Genomic DNA, 25,200 nt, shown 5'->3' on the forward strand with positions numbered 1-25,200 from the left:
ACTTCGACAATGAGCTGCAGCCCCCAAGTGCACCCCAAACCGCACTTTGGACACCCTGGTTTACGCATTTCACTCTGTCTTTTTAGAGCTATTCCTAGACAAAAGCTGGGCTGCACACTTATGGAGTTGTTCTGCACGCTTCCACACCTCACCTTTTCACGGCCGCATGTGGATGTGCCCTGCATGTCTAAAAATTCACATTTTGCAACCACTTGTATTTTATCATCCGCAGGCCCATATTTTGTGGCCCTTTACTAAACTTCATAGTTTAGTATAATTGCGGCCCACAATATCAATTCAATATATTATGGCAATCTTGAATACCACTAGATACTAACTACAATAACTCTGCAAAAAAGGACTACAAAATAAAACACACATTGGCTAATGCAAAGAGCAACTTCCTTTAAGCAAGCGGAAGTGTCTCCGACCATCTCCTGGGGAACTCAATAGTTTCAGAATATACAGTTTTATATATACAGACTAATACTTCCACTGGCCCCCAGGTAAATTGATCTAGAGGGGTATGAATACTCGCTAAAATTGTCACTACATTGGTAACTTCTTCCTGTGTCTTCTTATTCTCTGGCAGACCTGGGGCCGTACTTATCAAGCTTCTTAGAATTACTCCTAAGAAGTCTGCTAAGAGTTGACTTAAGAGTAAATAAATTCTTCGCTGAAAGCTGCACTTAAAAGTTAGTTATCAAGCGTCTTACTCACACTTTCAACGAAGTGTAGGACTGAATCTTAAGTGTCACACTCAGAGCTGAATTATGACATTACTATGTGCCGTAAATGGAATTTTAGGTGACGTCATTTCTGTGTCCATAGAAATGACCAATCACGGAAGGGAATCCGTTGTCTAAGAATAAAGAAATATCTTGGAAATATTTAAGTGGACAATGGGAGTGTATATTTTGACAATAAACTACAAAATAATACAAAACAAACTAGTCCCCGCCGGCACTCACGCTACCGCTCCCTCTCTTCTATCGCCCACACACTCACTGACGTCACTCACCTCACGGCCACACACATACGCTACTGTCATAACATTTTCTTTCCAATTCATTAATTAGGCAACTAATTTGAAACTGGTGTGGGTGGCTCTATATATACTAGCCCACTGCAGACACATGCAGAAATCAACAAGGAATCGAAAAGTATTAAATCTGTGACAAAAATAATATCCGCTCTGTCTAAACGATACCGTTTGATCAGCTGCTCGTCATCAAAAAACCAAAACATTGTTCCGTTCCCTGAACGTTTGCGCACGTCTCTCTCGCCTCAGTGCCATCCCCTGCTGGCAACTCCTAACCACTTAAGACACCTCTGAAGGTCTCTTAAATATCGTGGAGAGTAGGAGTGATTCTTAGACTTAAGAACGTTGATAAAAAGCTTTTATTCTTAAGTTTGAGAGTAGGACTAAATTTCGCAAATTCTCAGGACTTAAGTGTAAAATGGCACTCTAAGAAGCTTGATAAGTACGGCCCCAGGTGTGCATGATCAGTGTTAGGAAGCAGAGTTACGATGCAAACCTTCACCTGATGGATAGCACATAATCTATTTGTGATGGCTAAAATTCTCCACAAATAAATTAATTTAAGGATTAAATTGTCCTTTATACACAATAATGTCTCGCACCTAGATAAGGGATCCTCATCGTATTGACGTACAAACACATACATACTGTAAATAAATTGTGTGTGTCCTTTGAACAGGCAGAGATCTAAAGTCACAGTTGCTTTGACCTTAACATTAGTAATCACGTTGACCCGCTCTAAGTCCCCCGCGGGCTCCTGTTATGTATACCTCTGCCTCAGCATCTGTGCCCTAGCAGCCACAGCTTCCCCTAGCAACGGCCTGCCTTCCCTCTCTCCCTCCCCCTTTGCATCGCCGCCTTCCCCGCGGTTCCTATGGCAACCTGCTGCTGTGCCACATCCTGACACCAAAGACGCACACAAAATGGAATATGTGGCTTGTTTTTCCAATTAAATGGTGGAATCCTAGTGTTTGTCATTCGGGTGCTCTGGGTTTTTCCCTTTTGACCATTATCTTTATCAACATTGATGGATGATGTGAGTATTGCATAAAAATGTTACATAAACAAAGAGTGCTATTGTTGATTGCTACAGCTTGACTTACAATTCAGTAGTAGCCTAGCATCTATTACAGTATTATTACTATAGTATTACTAGTACTATTATTTTGATATTTCATCCGTTCTTCATCTCTTATATCACCAATTGAACATGGGGAAAGTTAACGTACGCACTCACACCTTAAAAATGTGACTTACAATTGAGTTTTTCATTGATTTAGATAACATATCAGTAATGATGTGTTACTTTCAACTCGTGTAACAATTACGTTGTGCTATTTCTTTGCTAAATGTTTTTTTTTTAATTAACACTCAGACTTTCTATGAATCTATTAATGACATACTGTCTTTTAGTACAATATGATCTAGTTTGATGTAGGGCTGCAACTAACGATTAATTTGATAATCGATTAATCTGTCGATTTTTGCTTCGATTAATCGATTAATAATCGGATAATAGAGACAAACTACATTTCTATCCTATCCAGTATTTTATTGGGAAAAAAACAGCGTACTGGCACCATACTTATTTTGATTATTGTTTCTCAGCTGTTTGTAAATGTTGCAGTTTATAAATAAAGGTTTATGAAAAAAAATTAAATAAAATTGTATTAAAAAAAACAAAAACAAAAAAAAACTGCGCATAGCATAGATCCAACGAATCGCTGACTAAATTAATCGGCAACTATTTTAACAATCGATTTTAATCGATTTAATCGATTAGTTGTTGCAGCCCTAGTTTGATGTTTTCAGTTGGTTAAATGGTAAAATATTCTCATAGTAAAGCCATTTTCACATTAAAACACGCCGCAAACTGGCATATTTGTCAAACTAAATAGAACAAATGCACAAATGTCTCCTGTTCTGCATACAGAAAAGAGAGTCCCGTTGTGGAGGCTGAGGAACACACCATCAGTGAAGAAGGTACAGAACAACCTAGCACCACTACCTTCTGACATGACCAGAATAAAAATGTCTCATCACTATTTAAATGTGCATCCACACTAACATTCCTTTTCCATGTAATCATAGTGAAAGATAATCAAGAGCCCGAAGAAGAGCCCCAGCAACCACCAACAACATCACCTTCGCCACCACCTCTCAGACCTGAACCAACAAAGGCCTCGGAGCCAGACCCTGAACAGCAGGTAGAGGACAAGACCCAGGAAGTAGTTTCTCAACCTGAGCCTGTGACCCAGCAGCCACAGAAGGCTGAGGAAGTCGCTGAGTGTGCCAAGACTGCTGAAAAGGTACTATTAGCACCACAATGACCTAGGGCTGTCTTCTAATAGTCGAAGATTCAACGATTCTATTCGGAGGAGTCTGATTCGGTTTTCAACTTCGTCCATCGTCAGACATGAAATCCTCTCTGTGGGATGAAGACCATTAAATACCTGCTTTGACCCTGCGTATACAGCAGGTGTGTGGGGAGGATACAATTAATTGCGTTCCTTATGTCTTCTTTAAATTTTAGAAAAAGATTCTTGTCTGCAGACAAATTGTGTTTTGTCAACTGAGATGTCTTCTTGATGCTGCGCCAGAGCCGAGGTCGTCACAAACTTTGGTTTAGCCTTTTTTGAGGTGGAAATGAGATCTTTGTTTTGTTCACTTTAATGAAAGACTGTTTTCCTTTTAGTTCCTTTTAATCAACTTTGACAACATTCATGTGACCTTCCTGACACCTAAGTGACCACTACTATTTCATGGGTTTCTTCACATTTTCAACATCAGGGCCCAACTTATCCAATACAGAGGGGCCCGGGGCCGACTTAAATATTAACACTGAATTTGTCATCTTAACCTTGATTTTAATCGTATCAAACAATTATATCCAACCTATTTACAGTTTACAACCTTCTCAAATGATATGAAACTGTGCGTTACTGAGGAAGGTATTACAGTATTTATTGGACAAATAAACCTTGGGCTTAGGTCAGGCTGATAACAAAAATAAGTCCTGACCAAATGCACTGCATTAGAAGGGTTTCATAGATAACTGACAAAATATATATTTACATACAATTATGTTGTGATAAAATGAATGAATTAAATGAATATGTTTCCTAACTAAACTTACAATAAAATCAAAGTGCAAATGAAAACACAGCTTCACCACTTTAGTCATAATTTTTGCGCCTGAAGGGACCCTATTTTGTAAAACCAACTTTTCTTACCTAATGGCACTTTGGGATCTGCATAAGTCCCAAAAAATTTGCAATCAAGTCATGGAGGCATGGCAGAGATATTTATAAAACAATTTTGCCATTCTCCATACTTCTCCTAACGAGCCGTAAATGGGACGTTTTACCCAGGTGTGACTTCAGCGGATTATCCATATATGATAGGGATTTACCAAAAGTGCTTTGCGCGAGTCCGCCGTTGTAGTCAATAAGGTGCTTCCTTTTCTCTATCTTCTTGTTGTGGGGCAGACTGGCTCGTACTCGCACACGCATGCTCCGCTGTTGCCATTTCTAATACAAAGTAGCGTATAGTTCAAACTTATATCTGTCAGTAGAATCCATATGGAAGCGCTAAAAACTACAGCATGGCTGACGGGAAGAAGACGCAGTCAAAGTGGAGGCATGTAGATAAGACCGCCCGCAAAGCTACGCATCCTGACGAGACGGTCAAAAAGCAGCTTGAAAATGGTCTGTAAAACATAATCCATGCAACATTTTGACCAAAGAACTACAATTACTTGTTATGTAGACCACAAGGAAGTGTTTTAAATGTAGAAACAAAATAATAATATGACCTCTTTAAGAAACTTCTCTATGACTTTAACTCCAGACTTCTTCTGTTTTTTGATATTGTCATAACTGCCACAAGTGGTGGAAAAGTGTATTGCATCGTAGTACCGCTACACTCTTACAGACCATAGCTGAGAAACAGATATATTTGGTGGTCCTCTCCAGGGCGCTCATGGCCCAACAATGGGCCCCGGCCCAATGGTTAAGGAAAGCTGCACTACTACATATCTGTTTCTCTTAAAAATGTTCAACTGATCAGCGACGATAGGCAAAATCTAACAAATTTCATTGGAGTATGAAAATCTTTAGTCGAAGACAGCCCTAAAATAAACACATTCAAATTTGCTTTCACTTGTTGTAGCTGTGAAAAATAATTTGTAAGTGTTGTTTTGCAGGAGGAGGCCAGTGAGGACGAGTGTGGGGGTAAGTTGTTTTTGTATTTTTATTCAAGGTTTGTCAGAGAAGTTCCAGGACACATGGAGTTCCAGGACACACAAAAGTCACACAAAATTGTCACAAAAGACAATAATCCTCCAAGTGCAAGTCTGTCAAACGCACTTTCCCAGCCTTCATGCACAGCTGCAAGGATTCTTCTGGGATCCTCTTGATGCCATCCACGTCTTCAAGAAGGGAAAGAGGAAACAACGAAACCAGGGTCATGCTGGAGCAACCTCTCTACTCAGCAACCTGGCTCTGTCCTCATTTTTTTTCCTCTTTTCCAAACTCAAAAGTGGACCAGATCAAGATGACAGTGATGACAAAGCCGCAGTGAACTCCTGGTAGAACCCTTGTTGTAAGATTAGATTCAATCAATCAATCAATCAATGTTTACTTATATAGCCCTAAATGACGAGTGTCTCAAAGGGCTGCACAAGCCACAACGACATCCTGGGCTCAGATCCCACATCAGGGCAAGAAAAAACTCAACCCAATGGGATGACAAAGAGAAACCTTGGAGGGGACCGCAGATGTGGGGACCCCCCCTAGGCGACCGGTGCAATGGACGTTGAGTAGATCTAGCATAATGTTGTGAGAGTCCAGTCCATAGTGGATCTAACATAATAGTGTGAGAGTCCAGTCCATAGTGGATCTAACATAATATTGTGAGAGTCCAGTCCATAGTGGATCTAGCATAATATTGTGAGAGTTCAGTCCATAGTGGATCTAACATAATAGTGTGAGAGTCCAGTCCATAGTGGATCTAGCATAATATTGTGAGAGTTCAGTCCATAGTGGATCTAACATAATATTGTGAGAGTCCAGTCCATAGTGGATCTAGCATAATATTGTGAGAGTTCAGTCCATAGTGGATCTAACATAATATTGTGAGAGTCCAGTCCATTGTGGATCTAACATAATAGTGTGAGAGTCCAGTCCATAGTGGATCTAACATAATATTGTGAGAGTTCCGTCCATAGTGGATCTAACATAATATTGTGAGAGTCCAGTCCATAGTGGATCTAGCATAATATTGTGAGAGTCCAGTCCATAGTGGATCTAACATAATAGTGCGAGAGTCCAGTCCATAGTGGATCAAGCATAATATTGTGAGAGTTCAGTCCATAGTGGATCTAACATAATAGTGTGAGAGTCCAGTCCATAGTGGATCTAGCATAATATTGTGAGAGTCCAGTCCATAGTGGATCTAGCATAATATTGTGAGAGTCCAGTCCATAGTGGATCTAACATAATAGTGTGAGAGTCCAGTCCATAGTGGATCTAACATAATAGTGTGAGAGTCCAGTCCATAGTGGATCTAACATAATATTGTGAGAGTTCAGTCCATAGTGGATCTAACATAGTAGTGTGAGAGTCCAGTCCATAGTGGATCTAACATAATATTGTGAGAGTTCAGTCCATAGTGGATCTAGCATAATATTGTGAGAGTCCAGTCCATAGTGGATCTAACATAATAGTGTGAGAGTCCAGTCCATAGTGGATCTAACATAATATTGTGAGAGTTCAGTCCATAGTGGATCTAGCATAATATTGTGAGAGTTCAGTCCATAGTGGATCTAACATAATAGTGTGAGAGTCCAGTCCATAGTGGATCTAACAACAGTGTGAGAGTCCAGTCCATAGTGGATCTAACATAATATTGTGAGAGTCCAGTCCATAGTGGATCTAGCATAATATTGTGAGAGTTCAGTCCATAGTGGATCTAACATAATATTGTGAGAGTCCAGTCCATAGTGGATCTAACATAATATTGTGAGAGTCCAGTCCATAGTGGATCTAGCATAATATTGTGAGAGTTCAGTCCATAGAGGATCTAACATAATATTGTGAGAGTCCAGTCCATAGTGGATCTAGCATAATATTGTGAGAGTTCAGTCCATAGTGGATCTAACATAATAGTGTGAGAGTCCAGTCCATAGTGGATCTAGCATAATATTGTGAGAGTTCAGTCCATAGTGGATCTAACATAATAGTGAGAGTCCAGTCCATGGTGGATCTAGCACAATATTGTGAGAGTTCAGTCCATAGTGGATCTAACATAATAGTGTGAGAGTCCAGTCCATAGTGGATCTAGCATAATATTGTGAGAGTCCAGTCCATAGTGGATCTAGCATAATATTGTGAGAGTTCAGTCCATAGTGGATCTAACATAATATTGTGAGAGTTCAGTCCATAGTGGATCCAGCATAATAATGTGAGAGTTCAGTCCATAGTGGATCTAACATAATAGTGTGAGAGTCCAGTCCATAGTGGATCTAACATAATAGTGTGAGAGTCCAGTCCATAATGGATCTAGCATAATATTGTGAGAGTTCAGTCCATAGTGGATCTAACATAATATTGTGAGAGTTCAGTCCATAGTGGATCTAGCATAATAGTGTGAGAGTTCAGTCCATTGTGGATCTGACATAATATTGTGAGAGTCCAGTCCATAGTGGATCTAACATAAGAGTGTGAGAGTCCAGTCCATAGTGGATCTAACATAATAGTGTGAGAGTCCAGTCCATAATGGATCTAGCATAATATTGTGAGAGTTCAGTCCATAGTGGATCTAGCATAATAGTGTGAGAGTTCAGTCCATTGTGGATCTGACATAATATTGTGAGAGTCCAGTCCATAGTGGATCTAACACAAGAGTGTGAGAGTCCAGTCCATAGTGGATCTAACATAACATTGTGAGAGCACAGTCCATAGTGGATCTAGCATAATATTGTGAGAGTTCAGTCCATAGTGGATCTAACATAATAGTGAGAGTCCAGTCCATAGTGGATCTAACATAAGAGTGTGAGAGTTCAGTCCATAGTGGATCTAACATAATAGTGAGAGTCCAGTCAGGGGGACTTTCAGTCCTGGAACTTTCCTGACACACCTCGTCTGTACAGTGTTGTTCCAAGGAGTCCAGCATTACTGATGAAAGCGTATGTGTGCTATCCACTTGTCTCCTCCGTAGCGCCTGTGAGCTGCGATGCAATTAAGAGCTGCCTGATGCGCATCCCTCTCACCTCGGAGTGCCTGGGCAATATCAACGCCTTCTTCAAAGAGAACGGCATCTCCCGTCCCAAGATCCCCTCCATGCCGAAACCCCCCACGCAGCTGTCTGACATCACCAAGCATTTACCCTCTCTGCCCCCCGAGCTGCGCCAGGAGCTCTCTCAGATCCGACTCACGCAGGTCCCTCGCAACATCGCCCGGACTGTGAGCGAGCTCCTGCCCGCAGCGTCTACCGCCACCTCCTCGGTCGGTTCCACTCTGACCTCTTTCTCCCAGAGCTTGTCCAACGTTCCTCAGAAGCTGTCCCAGTTTCCCAGCAGGACCCGGCAGTACTTTGTGAACGTCAGGAGCCGCCTCAACAGCCTTATGCCTCAAGATGCCTAAGAAGCGACAACAACAGCAAAAACAGGACTTCGAACTCAACCCCTTTGCTCGACAAGGTCCTCTCCCTCCTCACCTCCAACAGCTCCGCTCCCGCTCCCCGTCTCCGTCCTCGCCCAACGGCAGCACCCTTGAATTGCCAAATGTCCCCTCACACCCCCGCCTGCCGCCCATTGTCAGCCCCCCGTCTAAGCAGCTCAACTCGCTGCCCCGCCAGCTTTCAGGCCTTTCTAACCCTGCCTTCTTCATCGAAGACGACTCGCTCATTACACCAATAAGACGCACAGGTGAATCCGTCCACGTACAACTTGCACATACTCTGCCGTAGAGTTGAATGACATCACAGCATATCATAGCAACCTTACAATACCATGCCAACATACAGCACAGCTGGACATCCAGTTAACGCCTCGATGTTTTTGTTTACAAAGGGTAAACATGGTAATCTTTAGACTCCTAGGAACTTGCAGCTGCACAACAGCTAAGCACACAAGCTAGACATACGTAATAAGTCTCCTTTACTGTACAATGTTGCAGTCTAAAACATGGCATTTGTCAATATAGACAAGTATCAAATAATTCAAGTTGCATATCACTTAGAGATACGCAGTCCCCAAGGCAGAAGCGTATTAGAAAGTATCCAGTATTCAACTTACTGCGCCATGAGCTTAACTTAAAGGCCTACTGAAATGGATTTTTTTTATTTAAACGGGGACAGCAGATCCATTCTATGTGTCATACTTGATCATTTCGCGATATTGCCATATTTTTGCTGAAAGGATTTAGTAGAGAACAACGACGATAAAGTTCGCAACTTTTGGTCTCTGATTAAAAAAAAGCCTTGCCCCTACCGGAAGTAGCGTGACGTTGTCAGTTGTTCGCTTCCTCATATTTTCCTATTGTTTTCAACGCAGCTAGAGCGATTCGGACCGAGAAAGCGACAATTACCCCATTAATTTGAGCGAGGATGAAAGATTCGTGGATGAGGAACGTTAGAGTGACGGACTAGAATGCAGTGCAAACATATCTTTTTTCGCTCTGACCGTAACTTAGGGACAAGCTGGCTCATTGGATTCCACACTCTCTCCTTTTTCTATTGTGGATCACGGATTTGTATTTTAAACCACCTCGGATACTATATCCTCTTGAAAATGAGAGTCGAGAACGCGAAAAGGACATTCACAGTGACTTTTATCCCCACGACAATACATCGGCGAAGCTCTTTAGCTACTGAGCTAACGTGATAGCATCTGGCTCAAATGCAGATAGAAACAAAATAAATAAATCCCTGAGTGGGAGGATAGACAGAAGATCAACAATACTATTAAACCATGTACATGTAACTACACAGTTAATAATTCTCAGCCTGGCAAAGCTTAACAATGCTGTTGCTAACGACGCTGAAGCTAACTTAGCAACTTAGCAACCGGACCTCACAGAGCTATGATAAAACATTAGCGCTCCACCTACGCCAGCCAGCCCTCATCTGCTCATCAACACCCGTGCTCACCTGCGTTCCAGCGATCGACGGCGCGACGAAGGACTTCACCCGATCACAGATGCGGTTGGCGGCTAGCATTGGCTAGCGCGTCTGCTATCCAAGTAAGTCCTCCTTGTTGTGTTGCTACAGCCAGCCGCTAATACACCGATCCCACCTACAACTTTCTTCTTAGCAGTCTCCATTGTTCATTAAACAAATTGCAAAAGATTCACCAACACAGATGTCCAGAATACTGTGGAATTATGAAATGAAAACAGAGTTTTGTATTGGATTCAATGGGTCCGAATACTTCCGTATCAACCGTTAACGTCACGCGCATATGTCATCATATCTAGACGTTTTCAACCGGAATTGTGGCGGGAAATTTAAAATTGCACTTCATAAGTTGACCCGGCCGTATTGGCATGTGTTGCAATGTTAAGATTTCATCATTGATATATAAACTATCAGACTGCGTGGTCGGTAGTAGTGGCTTTCAGTAGGCCTTTAAGGAATTGTGGCCAATAGGCATCGTAAAAACAATTACCACTCCACTTCAATTTAAAGGCAGCATTAGTCTAGTCCAGACTGTTCATAATAAATGTGTTAGAGTTTTTCATAGCTACCATAGTTGTTTCACTGATATCACACAGCCTTTTCTAACATTTCACACTACAAACTAGGGTTGTCCCGATACCAATATTTTGGTACCGCTACCGGTACCAAAATGTATTTAGATACTTTTCGATACTTTTATAAATAAAGGGGACCACATAAAATGGCATTATTGGTTTTATTTTAACAAAAAATCTTATGGTACATTAAACATATGTTTTTATTGCGATTTTGTCCTTAAATAAAATAGTGAACATACGTGACAACTTTTCTTTTAGTAGTAAGTAAACAAACAGAGGCTCCTAATTTGACTGCTGACATATGCAGTAACATATTGTGTAATTCCCAATTCTATTATTTTGTCAACATTATAAGGGACAAGTGGTAGAAAATGAATGATGAATTCACTGTTAATATCTGCTTACTTTCTCTTTTAACATGTTCTATCTACACTTCTGTTTAAATGTAATAATCACTTATTCTTCTGTTGTTTGATACTTTACATTAGTTTTGGCTGAGACCACAAATTTGGGTATCGATTCGATACCAAGTAGTTAGTAGTCAAAGTCATGATTTAAGTCCTCATGTGTCCAGGGACGTATTTCCTGAGTTTATAAACATAATATAAATGTAAAAAAAAACAAAAAAAGATTTTGTGATGCTAAAAAAATATCAAACTACTGGTAATCATAGTCGTATTGACTAGATACGCTACTTGGTATCATCACAGTGGATGTCAGGTGTAGATCCACCCATGGCGTTTGTTTACATACGGTGTGTAGTGAAGCATGTTTAGCTACTCCTCGTCCTGCAGGGATGATACTTGTAAGAAACATACTTTATTTGTCGCCATGGAGGCGAGGATTAGTGATTTAGAAGTAGCTAAAACACTGCAGACTGTGGCTGGAAGTTAGCCGCTAGCTAGCTAGCCATGTCTTAAAGCACTTCTTCCTGAGGGCGTTTCAGTGTTATAACTTCACCTTTATCTTCAGTTTTCAAGCCAAAATGCATCCGTTCTCCCTTTTCTGTCTACACACTGTGTCTGCTTGTAAGTACTCTGTGATTGTGCGCTGCCGAACGTGCTCCTCTGCTCGTAAAACCAGCAATGTCACGACGTGACGTCATGCCCGGGAACCGGTACTTTTCAAACACAGTATAGTACCGTTTTTGATTCATTAGTACCGCGATACTATACTAGTACTGGTATACCGTGCAACCCTACTACAAGCTAATTAAAGTATGTATGATTTCTGCTGATATTGTATTGGATCAATATCGGTATCGGACAATACTTAAGGCTCCAATATCAGTATCATTATATAGTATTGAGACACCCCTAGTAATGATGACAGCAGCCAATAACTACATTTTTCCATTTGTTTGTTTCTAATTGCATTACATTTTAACGGGTTCTTGATGTATCGTATATTCCGGACAATAAGCCGCACTCACTAAATTTGAGAAGAAAACAAGATTTTTTTCATATATTAGCCGCACCGGACTATAAACCGCAGATATATACCAATACGATGTGAAATGAGATATTTACATAGAAGATTTTGTAAATGTTTATTTACATACTTTGTTTCCAAACGGCTGATCAAATAAACAGAAAAGTCGATGATGTCGTTTATGAGATGAATAAGGTTTTTTTTCCTTTTTAATGAGGTTCAAGATGTTTATCAGGATTCTTCTTCCTTGTACTTTGTAAACACTTTGAGTCTGAACAGTTTCTTAAAGTGGATCATTTTAGTGCATCGTTTGAGTTCTTTGCTTAGTCCATTCCATAATTGCATTCGCTTGTGAAGAAAAGTCCATAGATTAGCCGCAGGGTTCAAAACTTGGGGAAAAAGTAACTAATAGTCCGGAAAATACGGTACTCGTAAAAGTTTAATGGAAATGTGTGCTGTAGTTGTTATGCAGTATATGGCAACTAACAAACTAGCTACCTAACTACAGTGTTTCCAACAGGACTACAGTCTGTGGTGTTGGGTAGCCGGGGAGGATAGATGACGTCAGTGTCTAATTAGCATAATTGGCCATGACGCATGTGAGCATGTGTTATACAAATTAACTTAATTTTTGTGCCTTTTATTGTCACACGCCTGTGTGTGCGGTTGGATGGGACAGAGGGTTGTATGCGTAAGGACCCGCTGCTTTATGAAAAGAGTGAAATGTCGCCAGTTTTGTTTCTGGCAGCGTTATTTTGGAAAGGACAACTGAGAGGGGTCTGGATACTCGCTAAATATACGACTAAGTTGGCAACACCGATGCCTCCTCCTGCTACGTCTTCCTACTCTCTGGCTTATGAGATGTGTTAAGAAGCAGAGTTCTACTGTACAGTTGTAACGACAAGCTGCATCCACAGACAGTCCCATCATAATGTGTTTATGATAAGGGAGTAATCGTCAAATCTAAGTTGGGGTGGCCTGTCAACAAAAAAAAATTAAAAAAAAATGCATGGGGCAGCACGATGGCAGAGGGGTTAGTGCGTCTGCCTCACAATACGAAGGTCCTGAGTAGTCGTGAGTTCAATCCCGGGCTCGGGATCTTTCTGTGTGGAGTTTGCATGTCCTCCCCGTGACTGCGTGGGTTCCCTCCGGGTACTCCGGCTTCCTCCCACCTCCAAAGACATGCACCTGGGGATAGGTTGATTGGCAACACTAAATTGGCCCTAGTGTGTGAATGTGAGTGTGAATGTTGTCTGTCTATCTGTGTTGGCCCTGCGACTAGGTGGCGACTTGTCCAGGGTGTACGCCGCCTTCCGCCCGATTGTAGCTGAGATAGGCTCCAGCGCCCCCTGCGACCCCGAAGGGAATAAGCGGTAGAAAATGGATGGATGGATGGTATGGCAAGCACTCTTGACCAACAGTACAGAGTTCACAATAATTACTATAGATAGTTAAACTTTTTACAAATGCGAGAGAGGAAATCAATGATTATAAAACGACAAATCCTAGAAATAATTTTAAAAAACATGTTATTTACCAATATTTGTTGATGGAGGGTCATCAACAAAAAACTGATCATAAAAATTAATGTTATTGTGAGACAGTAAATGTTTAATAGAGCAATAGTCGAAACAAAAATCGTTTTTGAGTTGTCTCAGTCCAGAAGATTGCTATGATATGCTGTGATGTTCTTGCCAGAATTCTAGTCAGTTCAAATCTTTCTTTGGTGCTCGAGTTTTGGCAATAGACTATAATGTCCTTGTTTGTACTTACTCAACAAGTATTAGCTCTTGTATTTTTCTAGAGCTTAGTTTGAGGACACATTTTGTATATAATGAGTGAGACGCAGCTGAGCTAGATTATGCAGACCCATGAGTTTGTCTAATGATCTGTCAGGATACGCTTACAGGTGACCTAATTATCAGGTAAGCCGTCAAGCCTCTGCGCTCTGCTTGTGGCCCGCTTTGCTGCATGCATTTCCTCCTTCCTCATCCTTGTTACCCTCTTTTAACACAACAATTGTTTGTATAAACCTCCACAGATAGTTCTAGACTCGGCCTCCGCCCAGCCGTCAATGTTGAGGATGTCGACTCGGACCGGGAGAAAGCTGGGGAGGGAAATGGGGAGGAGCTCCTCGCCCCCCAGGACCCCAAACTGACAACTCTGACTGTCCCTGTGACCCCCACAGGAGGTCGACAGAGGTGGGTGTGGACATTGTTTCTTGCGTTTGTGTACCTTTTAGTAACAATAAAAACACGGTGGGCTCAATCCGTGGGTCAACATAAGCGGCACAGACTTAAATATGTTCCACTGTACCATATTTCTTCATATCGTCCCTCGCCACATCGTGCTTTAAATATTGAGGCTTCACCACATCAGATTATCTTTTTTTTTTTTTTAAATCAAATTGTACAACTTTGTTGCCAAAAATCAAGCATTCCAAGCATAAAATGGCTAAATGAATTAAAAATATCAATACTACTGTATTATTGGCCACTAGAGGAGACCAATCAAAGCGCGCTGTTCATGTTTGTGGCGACTGATTGGCTCAGCCTCAGGCAGCATTACTCAGTGGCCTAGTGGTTAGAGTGTCCGCCCTGAGATTGGTAGGTTGTGAGTTCAAACCCCAGCCGAGTCATACCAAAGACTATAAAAATGAGACCCGTTTCCTCCCTGCTTGGCACTCAGCATCAAGGGTTGGAATTGAGGGTTAAATCACCAAAATGATTCCTGGGCGTGGCCACCGCTGATGCCCACTGCTCCCCTCACCTCCCAGGGGGTGATCAAGGGTGATGAGTCAAATGCAGAGAATAATTTCGCCAATCATTGTGACAATCATTGGCACTTTAACTTTTAATTACTATATTTGATTAAAAGAGTGTAAAGGTGACTAAAGTGTGTAATTTCATATATAGAGGGTTTTTTGGCCCCTTGCCAATTTTTTTTTATCCCAATGCGGACCCCTCGTGAGTTCAAACCCCGGCCGAGTCATACCAAAGACTATATAAATGGGACCCGTTTCCTCCCTGCCTGGCACTCAGCATCAAGGGTTGGAATTGGGGGTTAAATCACCAAAAATGATTCCCGGGCGCGGCCACCGCTGCTGCTCACTGCTCCCCTCACCTCCCAGGGGGTGATCAAGGGTGATGGGTCAAATGCAGAGAATAATTTCGCCAATCATTGGCACTTTAACATTAACTTTTAATTACTATATTTGATTAAAAGAGTGTAAAGGTGACTAAAGTGTGTAATTTCATATATAGAGGGTTTTTTGGCCCCTTGCCAATTTTTTTTATCCCAATGCGGACCCCTCGTGAGTTCAAACCCCGGCCGAGTCATACCAAAGACTATATAAATGGGACCCGTTTCCTCCCTGCTTGGCACTCAGCATCAAGGGTTGGAATTGGGGGTTAAATCACCAAAAAATGATTCCCGGGCGCGGCCACCGCTGCTGCTCACTGCTCCCCTCACCTCCCAGGGGGTGATCAAGGGTGATGCTGAGAATAATTTCGCCACACCTAGTGTGTGTGTGACAATCATTGGTACTTTAACTTTAACATCAAAACGTTTGGACACCCCTGGCTTATATACACAGCAATAAGTGTGTTAAATGCAAGTGTGTCTCTCTCTCTCTTTTTATGTTGCATCTGCAGCAAAGGAGATAAAGAGTAAGGATGCTGCATGGGTTAAGTTGTAGTGCGGTGCTATTATACTGTGTGGACACATTCTTTACATGCGTACAGCTTTAATGCACCACTTCTTTGCAAGGCTAATATTTCAGTTCAAAAATCAGTGAACTGGAATGGGTGAGGGCCGACATCCGGGCAACTGAGCTACATACGGGTTCTTCGAGCCATAGCAACCAGACTGGCGTTGAAAACAAACCGTTGCCATTACTCTTTAACCTGTCGACCTACGCTGGTTAAACCCGTCATTCTGCCTCCAAAATGCCGAAAAACTGTGTTGTTTTTGGTTGTGCTAACCACAACCGGAAACAGGGAAAACAAAGGTTGTATTTTGTTCTGCCAAAGCGTGATAACAGCCCACAGAGACGAGACAAATGGCTCGCAGCTTTACACCGGGAAAACGAGGACGGTTCTCACTGGAGTCCCCCAAAGTCCCGGGTCGTGTGTTCGGATCACTTCGTTTCTGGTAAATATAAGGAACAAAAATCCACCTTCTTAACCACAACTTGGCTATACGTCCGTGCTAATGTTGTACTTGTTGAATTTGTACCTCATAACGTTCGACAGCTGAAGTTGTTGTTGTACAAAAATAACATGCGGTATATACTATATAGTCTATAGCCTAGCTAGCTATTTTCGAAAACCGGTTTCGTTTAAATTTGCACTTAACAGTTGGGTTTTTAAAAACCAATAAACCCTATAATTTTCATGTTGCCATTCAATACATGTAGCCCTCAAATCTCTCAATATTGTATACACTAACACTTGATCTTGTTGTTGAAAACTTCCGCGTCTTTCTTAGTAGCGCGCAGGCTAAGCTAACTAGCAAGCTAAGCTAAGCCTGAGAAGCTTTAAAGTTCACTGAGACGAGTCTGACGCAAATAATACATTTTCGTTTTTTCACACGATATGCGAATAAGTAAAAATGTGTAAATGAAGGATTTAACGCCGACTTCCAAGCCACAACGCTCGTTAAATGCTTTTTCTGTCAATGCTGTGTTCGCTGTGAGCTGGTTTGTTTTCAACAAATTCCCGGTTGCTAGGGGATTGGTAGGCGGAAGTGACGTAGGTCCGCCCTCACCCATTGTGTGAATTCCCATCAGTTGGAATGTGTTGCTTCACATTTTACTTCCTGTGTTTGAAATTGTCTCTGGTGCCCTCTACTGTCCAGCCTTTAGCAAAGCGGTGTTGGCGCCTTTTCCACCAACTTTAGAATAATACCAATTTTACATTATTATTGATGATCTGTGTAACACCTCAGAATTCCTTGAAAACATACCTCATCAGTGCATGGGATTCTGAAAGACAAACCTCGTTACCAGGTATTTTTTAAAGGTTTGGATCGGGAGAAAGTTTTTTAACTCGACTTTTTCAAAACCCCAGGAAAAGTTTCTGTGGTGGAAAAGAGGCTATTTTGTTTTATTTGTGTCCTGCAAACGCTCCAATACACTATGTTTAAAGTACAGCGGAACCTCGATTTATGAACCCTTCTATTTGCAAACTTTTCTATTTATGAACCTTTAGATCGCGCCCAACATGCTTCTTTGTGCGAAGAATACCAATACCATTATTTATAAAGCCCTTTAAAAACAACCACAGTTGAAGAACAAAGGGCTGTACACCAAAGAAATACAGGCAAAGGACAGACTAAAAAATAAAAATCGCAGTCAATACGAAAGCCCAGGTTGGTGACCATGGGCTTAACGTGCAAAGCCAAGGGGCCAAAGTCAACAGGGGGGAGCTCACAGGTACCACTAGGTCCAAACACTATTACTTCTGTCTTCTTTTCATTGAAATTGAAGAAGTTTAGGGCCATCCAGGCCTTGATATCATCAAGACAGGCAAGTAGTGGCTTCATTGAAGAGGCATGATTTCTCTTTAACGGAAAATACATTTGTGTGTCATCACCACAACAATGACAAGAAAATGTCTCTGTGTACGCTTTAGGTACTAATAAAGTACTGCAGTACTAATTAATTGAAAACGGTACTATACTGCCTTTGAAAAATACCGGTATTTTCTTTTCATCCGCATGTTGCCGTGTGACGTACAGAGCGGAGGAGCATGTTGAGTGTGTCAGCGCGCATACACTCACAGAGCACACAAGCAGAAACACCGTGCGGAGGAAAAATGGCAAATAGAGGCAATTCTACTGGTTAATAAAGAGCGCGCGTGAAGCGTAATTTAAAGATGACGCTTTAAACACAAAAGTGCCGCGCTGCAAACCCTGCTTTAAAAACATGCCTAGCCAAAGGTAGCACAATTTAAGTATTACTAGGTAAACATTTTGATAACAATCATCGAGACTTGCACAATGAGTTTAAAGGTTTTCTAGTAATTAGCGCCACTGTTGTGCACAAATCGTTGACGAGCACACAGTTGCTTGGCTTGATGCCAAATATTAGCGGAGTTCAAACCGGCCATGTTGCGCAAACTAATACAAGTTAAATGACTGAAATTTGAAACAAATTGCTGCAATTTGTGTTTTATCTTTAACAATGTGTGTTTTACCCGCTACATCTGTGTACTTTTAACGATAGTATTGTTTTTAGTATTTACTAATGATTGTATTTTTCTTAAAGCATAGACCAAGAGTGGCAACCATAAATCATGAAGCGTTTAATATATTGTAAATAAAGCTTTATATTATATTTTAAACGAATCCTAGTGTGGGGAAGACTTTATGTAATACATCAAATTTTAAGTTGTTCTTTGAGTGCAACAAGAAAATCACATTGTGTTTAGTGCCTTTTAATTTTTATTTTAATCTTCTAAAATTGTATTTTGAGTGCAATAAGAACAATATGTTTAACGTATCTTCAAATTGTTTCTTAAAATGAAACAACATTTTTTTAACAATTCATGATCCTCTTTATTTTGAAAGGTATCGAAATACATTTTGGTACTGGTTCCGGTACCAAAATAGTATCAGGAAAACTCTAGTACGCTTCATTCATTAATTTTGTGTCCCAGCCATTTTGGGCTGTTCGTATTGAAAAGATTGAGGAAGTTGTCTTCGTACCACAGAAGGTTTTTAATTGTGATGAGAACAGACTTTTCTGGAATAAATATGCCAAAGCGGACTTACTTCACAGCGGAAGAGAAGACGACCTCTCTTCCAAAGCACACACATGGCCCCACCACCCAGCCACCTCCCTTCTCTCCCTCTGTCTGCTCATTTCTCTTTGCTGATTATATACTTGAGTGCATAATGCTTTTTAAAATGTTTATTATTGTAGCAATATGGCTGTGAAAGTTAAGGATTTTTGTAATTTCTAGTCGTTTGTGAGGGCACCAAAGGGACTTCTTGTGTGTGTGTGCATGTGCACGCGTTGGCAGAGCAGCACATACAGGACAGTTTAGCTTGTTGTTCTTGTTTTAGATTGTTAAAAAAGTAGTTGAGTTTGAGTTTATTTTGAACATGCAAGCTTACAACATGATACATCACAATTTCCAGTTTCTCTTTTCAACATGTTCGAAAATGAGTAGGAAGAAGCAGAGCTTATTTAATCCTACCCCTTTTCTTTACATAGCAGTTGCTAAAACTTTTTGTTCACTTCCTGTTCACAATTTATTCACAATAAACTCCATAAGTAATCACAATAAAATAAATAAATAATAGTAATAATTTAATAATAATAATTGGTGAAGTAAGTCATATATATAAGTATGTAAGTAACATTTATTTGTATAGCACCTTTCACAGACAAAAGCCACAAAACAGTTAGAATACGATACATTTTGCACAATATAAAAGGCAAATATAAATATATAAAGACAATATAAAAAGCACTATATAAAATAATATAAAAAATACAAAAAAAAGATAAAAAACGTAGCAGCCCAAGAGTAGCTAATTAAAAGCCTGAACAAATAAATGAGTCTTAAGTTTGCTTTTGAAGGTGTCAATCAGTGGCCTAGTGGTTAGAGTGTCCGCCCTGAGATCGGTAGGATGTGAGTTCAAACCCCGGCCGAGTCATACCAAAGACTATAAAAATGGGCCCCATTACCTCCCTGCTTGGCAGTCAGCATCAAGGGTTGGAATTGGGGGTTAAATCACCAAAAATGATTCCCGGGGGCGGCACCGCTGCTGCCCACTGCTCCCCTCACCTCCCAGGGGGTGAACAAGGGGATGGGTCAAATGCAGAGGACAAATTTCACCACACCTAGTGTGTGTGTGACAATCATTGGTACTTTAACAGAGTCAATAGGGCACAATGAGGGCGGAAGTCAGTAAAGAGACAGTCGATCCATCACCTCCTTGTTATGTTTGTTTGATATACAGTGCTGTATTGTACTTTATATTGTGCTCAAAGTAGACAAACGGTCTATTATTTTAGTCCTTATTTTAGTTAAGGTTTGAAACCTTAACTAAAATAAGGACTTTTGTTGAGGCTGGAACCCATTATTCATATTTACATTGTTTCTTATGGAGAAATTTGCTTCACTAGACAAACTTTTGGATTTGCGAACCCTGGTCAAGAACCAAAATCGAGGTTCCACTGAACTGGTATTAACCCTGTGACACTGAAAGCAAACCAACACATTTTGTCTTTGTTTGTTGTGATGTATTGTGAAGTTCTCCTCACTTGTGCTGTTTTTTTGTTGTTGATGTTGTAACGCTTTATAATCGTGACCGCACTAAGAAGATCATATTGCGCCTTTCAGTGAAAGTAAATAACATGCATTATTGTGTCAACTCTGTTGTTCTGAACATTACGCTCACTCTGACACTCACTCCCCTTTCTTAAACCTTGTCTCCAACCATGTAGTGGAGGAACTCGTAGGACTGTCTGGACAAAGATGTAAGACTTAACGAATACAGCATCCCCTTCCCCCTCCAGACACCATTCATCTTGTCACCTGTTCATTAAGCCTCTCTCCAACTGCACTACATCATCCACTAATCCATCACACGTGTCGTGTGCTGCAACTGTCAATTTGTGACACGGCCCATCTTGCTTCAACAGTAGGAGGCTGCAGTCTCAAAGTGAAGAAGAAGATGATGAAGAGGCAAGCATCCCTGTCAGAGCCTGGCCCAGTCAGTCGAGCCTCCACAGCAGCGATGACCCGTGAGTATCACGCACGCACACACACAATCCTAAAATAAGAGTCTGCACATAGTAACACGTGTGTTGACTTTGAAGCCTGCGAGAACGTCCCTCATCGTCAGCCAGTCAGACGAGTGCGGTGGTCAGCGAGCGTCTTCAGGAGCTGGTGCGCATGTTTAAAGAGAGGACGGAGAAGGCTAAAGAGAAACTCATAGATCCTGACAGCTCGGATGAGGACAGCGTCGTCCCCTGTGAGTGACACTGGACACTGTTTCCCAACCTTTAATGTGCCACACAGCACAAATTTTACATTAGACAACAAAAATTTGCATCTACATGCATCGGTACTTCCCACTTTTCATATGATTTGGTTCATGACTGCCAAAGGTTTGCCCCGTTTTTTGTCTCGGTTATCATACAGCCAAACATTGCACCTGCGTGTCATTCGTGAGTGGCTAAGTCTTTTTTGAAAAATGGATGTAGGTTATTTTAAGAGTTGGGACAGGTTAAATCAGGGGTCTCAAACTCGTGGGCCATTATGCCATGCAGCGCCAGGGCCGGCCCGTGGCATAGGCCGTATAGGCAAATGCTAAGGGCGCCGTCCATCAGGGGGCGCCACGCCAGTGCCACAAATGTTGGAGAGAAAAAAAAGTTAGTACTATTATTTCTAAATACAAAAAATAATCCCACGTTAATTAAAATGCAAAGTAAAGCCTATTTAATAAAAATATTATTTGTTACAACATTACACCTCCTCTCCCCCCGCACGGTGCGCCCCCTCCCTTCCCGTATCATGACTCTTTTTGGATGTCACCACATCAAAAAATCAACACAAGACGTCAAAACGGCCAAAACTGTCAGGTGCCCAGGGAAGAAAAAATAGAAAAGAAGAGGAGGAGAAACGAGAAAAAGACAGATTTAGCAGGTAGGTAACGTTAGCCTACATGAAATTATTTGTCTGTTACAGAATATGATAGTAACCTGGCTTTTTAGCATTAAGCTAATGTTACATGATTCGGCAATTGCTAATCAATAAATAGCTAGTTCTGTTTTAACGTCGGGTTAATATTGTGGAGGGGGCTAAATTGTTATGGAAAATAATAATGTAACGTTAGGTAATTACAGTACTCCCACCTTACATTCCTCAGGGACATTTGTATTAGATCTTTTAAGCAGGTGTTTTTTGTTTACATTGTTATTGCCTTCTGGTTAGCTAATGTTTGCCCTGCAGGTAATAGTCACTTTTCCACCCCTTTATATATTGGTATAGTTGTAAGCCTAGTTGTTAAAGTGCACATCATTAATGTTAATTAAGCAATCTCACATGAGAGGGAATGCTGTTTTTTAATTTGAGCACTGCTGTGATTCGGTTAAAGATAATCATAACATAACATTCTCATATAATATATTATACTGTTACTTTGCATTCTGCTATTCAGCATTTCACTGTAATGATGACAATAAATTGAATCTAATCTAATTTGCATATCAGTTAACATCATACATATATCTCCTTGGTTTTTCATCTATATTATATCATTTCATTTTATTCCTGGAATCATATGTTTTTATTATTAGACTGTAATACTTCACTACCGATGTGGGGGGGCGCCTCCTAAAATCTTGCCTAGGGCGCCAGATTGGTTAGGGCCGGGCCTGTGCAGCGCCATATTTTGTGTGTCTCTACATAACTTCATAGTTTTGTGTAATTGCTGCCCGCACTCTCTGAGTGCAGACATAAAAATGACAGCACAACAAACACATATTGGGCAACACAAAGAGCAACTTCCTGTAAGCAAGCTGAAGTGTCTCTAACCATCTCCAGGGGATCTCAACAGTGTCAAAGTATTGCATTTTTACATTCAATTGTACATTTATAACGCTGGGGATCACTAAAGCTGCTGGCCCAAGTAGTTAGAGAATGTAATCACGTGGTTAAAACGTGATTCTGAAGTGAATACTTTGTGCGAGCCAGCCTCACCCTGACTCGAGCACCAGCGGTACCCAGGTAAATTGAGTACGAGACCCCTGCTTTCGATAGATTCTGGCCACTGAATCCTTTTAATCATTTAATGTGTGTGTTTTCTTTGTTCATAGAACGCACACAGAGTCATAAAAAACTCCATTACTGTGTACTGTCTACCAATCTATTGAGCACTGTGCTACCTGCATAATCAGCTGTTCACCCGATGAGGCATTCAAGCACACAGCGTAACTCTTGAGTGTTCCAACAATAGGCTTTTAGACAGTGTCTGTTCTTCTTTTAATTGTAAACGACTGCAAAATAATTCCACATAGGGCCAATGAAGGTTGTAAGTGCCAGGACTTTGATAAAGACGGTGATAAACACTATTGAATTCAATATACCAATTACAGTACAATGGTAAAAAATCTTACAGTAATGAGAAATAAAAATGTTAATATTATTTTAAATGGTTAATTGCGTTATTATTATACATTACGATTAAATTACATTACAAACACTGTATCGTTTTTATCAATAATTATTTGGTTTAATGGCATGATGAATCCAATCCAATCCAATCCACTTTATTTATATAGCACATTTACACAACAAGAATGTTTCCAAAGTGCTGCACAGCCATGTTAAAAACAATATTAAAAACAATATTATGCTCCACCAATGACTGAATAAAAACAAAAAATAAATGAATAAAAAAACAATATAAAAACAATATAAAAAATAAATATGATTAAAAAAAACTATTTCAAAGGGTAAAACCAATTAAAACAGTAAAATAGAAATCAAAATTTATAAAAAACACAGAGGACAGAAGACCACACAACTCACGTAGTGTTAAAAGCCAAAGAATAAAAGTGGGTCTTAAGACGAGACTTAAAACACTCCACTGTGGAAGCAGTTTGAACATGGAGGGGCAGGGTGTTCCAGAGCTTAGGGCCGACCACAGAGAAGGCCCTGTCTCCCCTGGTTTTAAGTCTCGTCCTGGGCACCATGAGCTGGAGCTGGCTCTCGGACCTCAGAGCGCGCGCAGAAGTGTAAATTTGGATGAGGTCCGAGATATACTGAGGTGCCAGTCCAGGTAAAGCTTTAAAAACAAACAGCAAGGTTTTAAAATCAATTCTAAAATGAACAGAGAGCCAGTGCAAACTCTGAAGAATTGGGGTTATTTGCTCGCGTTTCCTGGCCCCGATGAAGACAAAAGCTCTGAGTCTGTCTGCATTAAGCCAAACATTTTTTAAAGTAAATTATTGCATATTGTTCTAATGTGTGGCACCTTTAGACAAGAATATGTTGATTGACAATCTAAAAGTAAAATGTCTTCAATCACTCGTTATTTTTGCAATTTTATGCATTTGTATGTATAAGATATCTATCCATCCATTTTTACATCCATACTGCTTGTCCCTCTCGGAGTCGCGGGGGTGGCTGTAGCCTATCCCAGCTGCATAAAAATTGTATACCGTATATATATATATACTGTATATATTTATACACAAAGAAACAACCACATTGCTGCAGTGTCTGGTGCATGACAAAAACACATATTGATAACTATGGAGAAATTGAACAACTGATGAATCAATTGTTATCCTAATGTGTCATACTTAGCTGATTGATGCCTCCCATAGGAAATGCCATAGCATGGAAGTAGCTCACAAGTGGAGACTGAATCAATAGTGCTTCTGCTAGTTGCGGGCAAGTACTGCGCTCCCATGCCGCATAAATTGCTTCCATTAATCCTGTGATTCCCAACCACTGTGTATTAGTGCACTGTGAGAGATCAACAGGTGTAGTTAAAATGTATATTATACCTTTGTTCATCTATCAATGCAGTGTTTTCCACACATTCATTTATTTGTGGCGGCCCGCCACGAAAGAATTAAGGCCGCCACAAAAAAAAAGTTTTATTTTTTTTATTTTTTAAAATTATTTTTTGATATTTTTTAATTTTTTTATTTTATTTTTTTTTGTGTGTCCTGTCAAGCTTCTCAGGCAAATCATATAGTTGATGTAGATGCCCATATCGGCTGTTCAGATTTACTGTTTATTTGTTACTGACTGTGGCAGGACACCTCTGCCTCTGTTTCACTTTATGTTGCTGGTAAATAATATGGTTGTAGTAGTAGGCTAAAGTTAAATTATTTTCGATGCACTAATTAAAGGGGCAGAGCTTTAAGAGACATTTTAGCTTTTATATTTTTACAAGATATATTTTTTGTAAGAACCACAATTAATAAATATATTTCAGGGA

General features: G+C 40.5%; 1 protein-coding gene across 1 annotated transcript in view; it reads left to right on the forward strand.

The window, feature by feature from the left end:
• Window positions 1-25,200, forward strand: part of LOC133641726 (uncharacterized) — a 70,133-nt gene that overhangs the window by 26,157 nt on the left and 18,776 nt on the right. The window contains 10 exon segments of the mRNA XM_062035671.1: window positions 2,976-3,025; window positions 3,134-3,351; window positions 5,247-5,274; window positions 8,261-8,683; window positions 8,685-8,969; window positions 14,270-14,429; window positions 15,882-15,896; window positions 20,687-20,719; window positions 20,885-20,986; window positions 21,062-21,216. Coding sequence (XP_061891655.1) covers window positions 2,976-3,025; window positions 3,134-3,351; window positions 5,247-5,274; window positions 8,261-8,683; window positions 8,685-8,969; window positions 14,270-14,429; window positions 15,882-15,896; window positions 20,687-20,719; window positions 20,885-20,986; window positions 21,062-21,216 — 1,469 coding nt within the window.

Source organism: Entelurus aequoreus, linkage group LG24, assembly GCF_033978785.1.
Source record: "Entelurus aequoreus isolate RoL-2023_Sb linkage group LG24, RoL_Eaeq_v1.1, whole genome shotgun sequence".
Lineage (NCBI taxonomy): Eukaryota > Metazoa > Chordata > Actinopteri > Syngnathiformes > Syngnathidae > Entelurus > Entelurus aequoreus.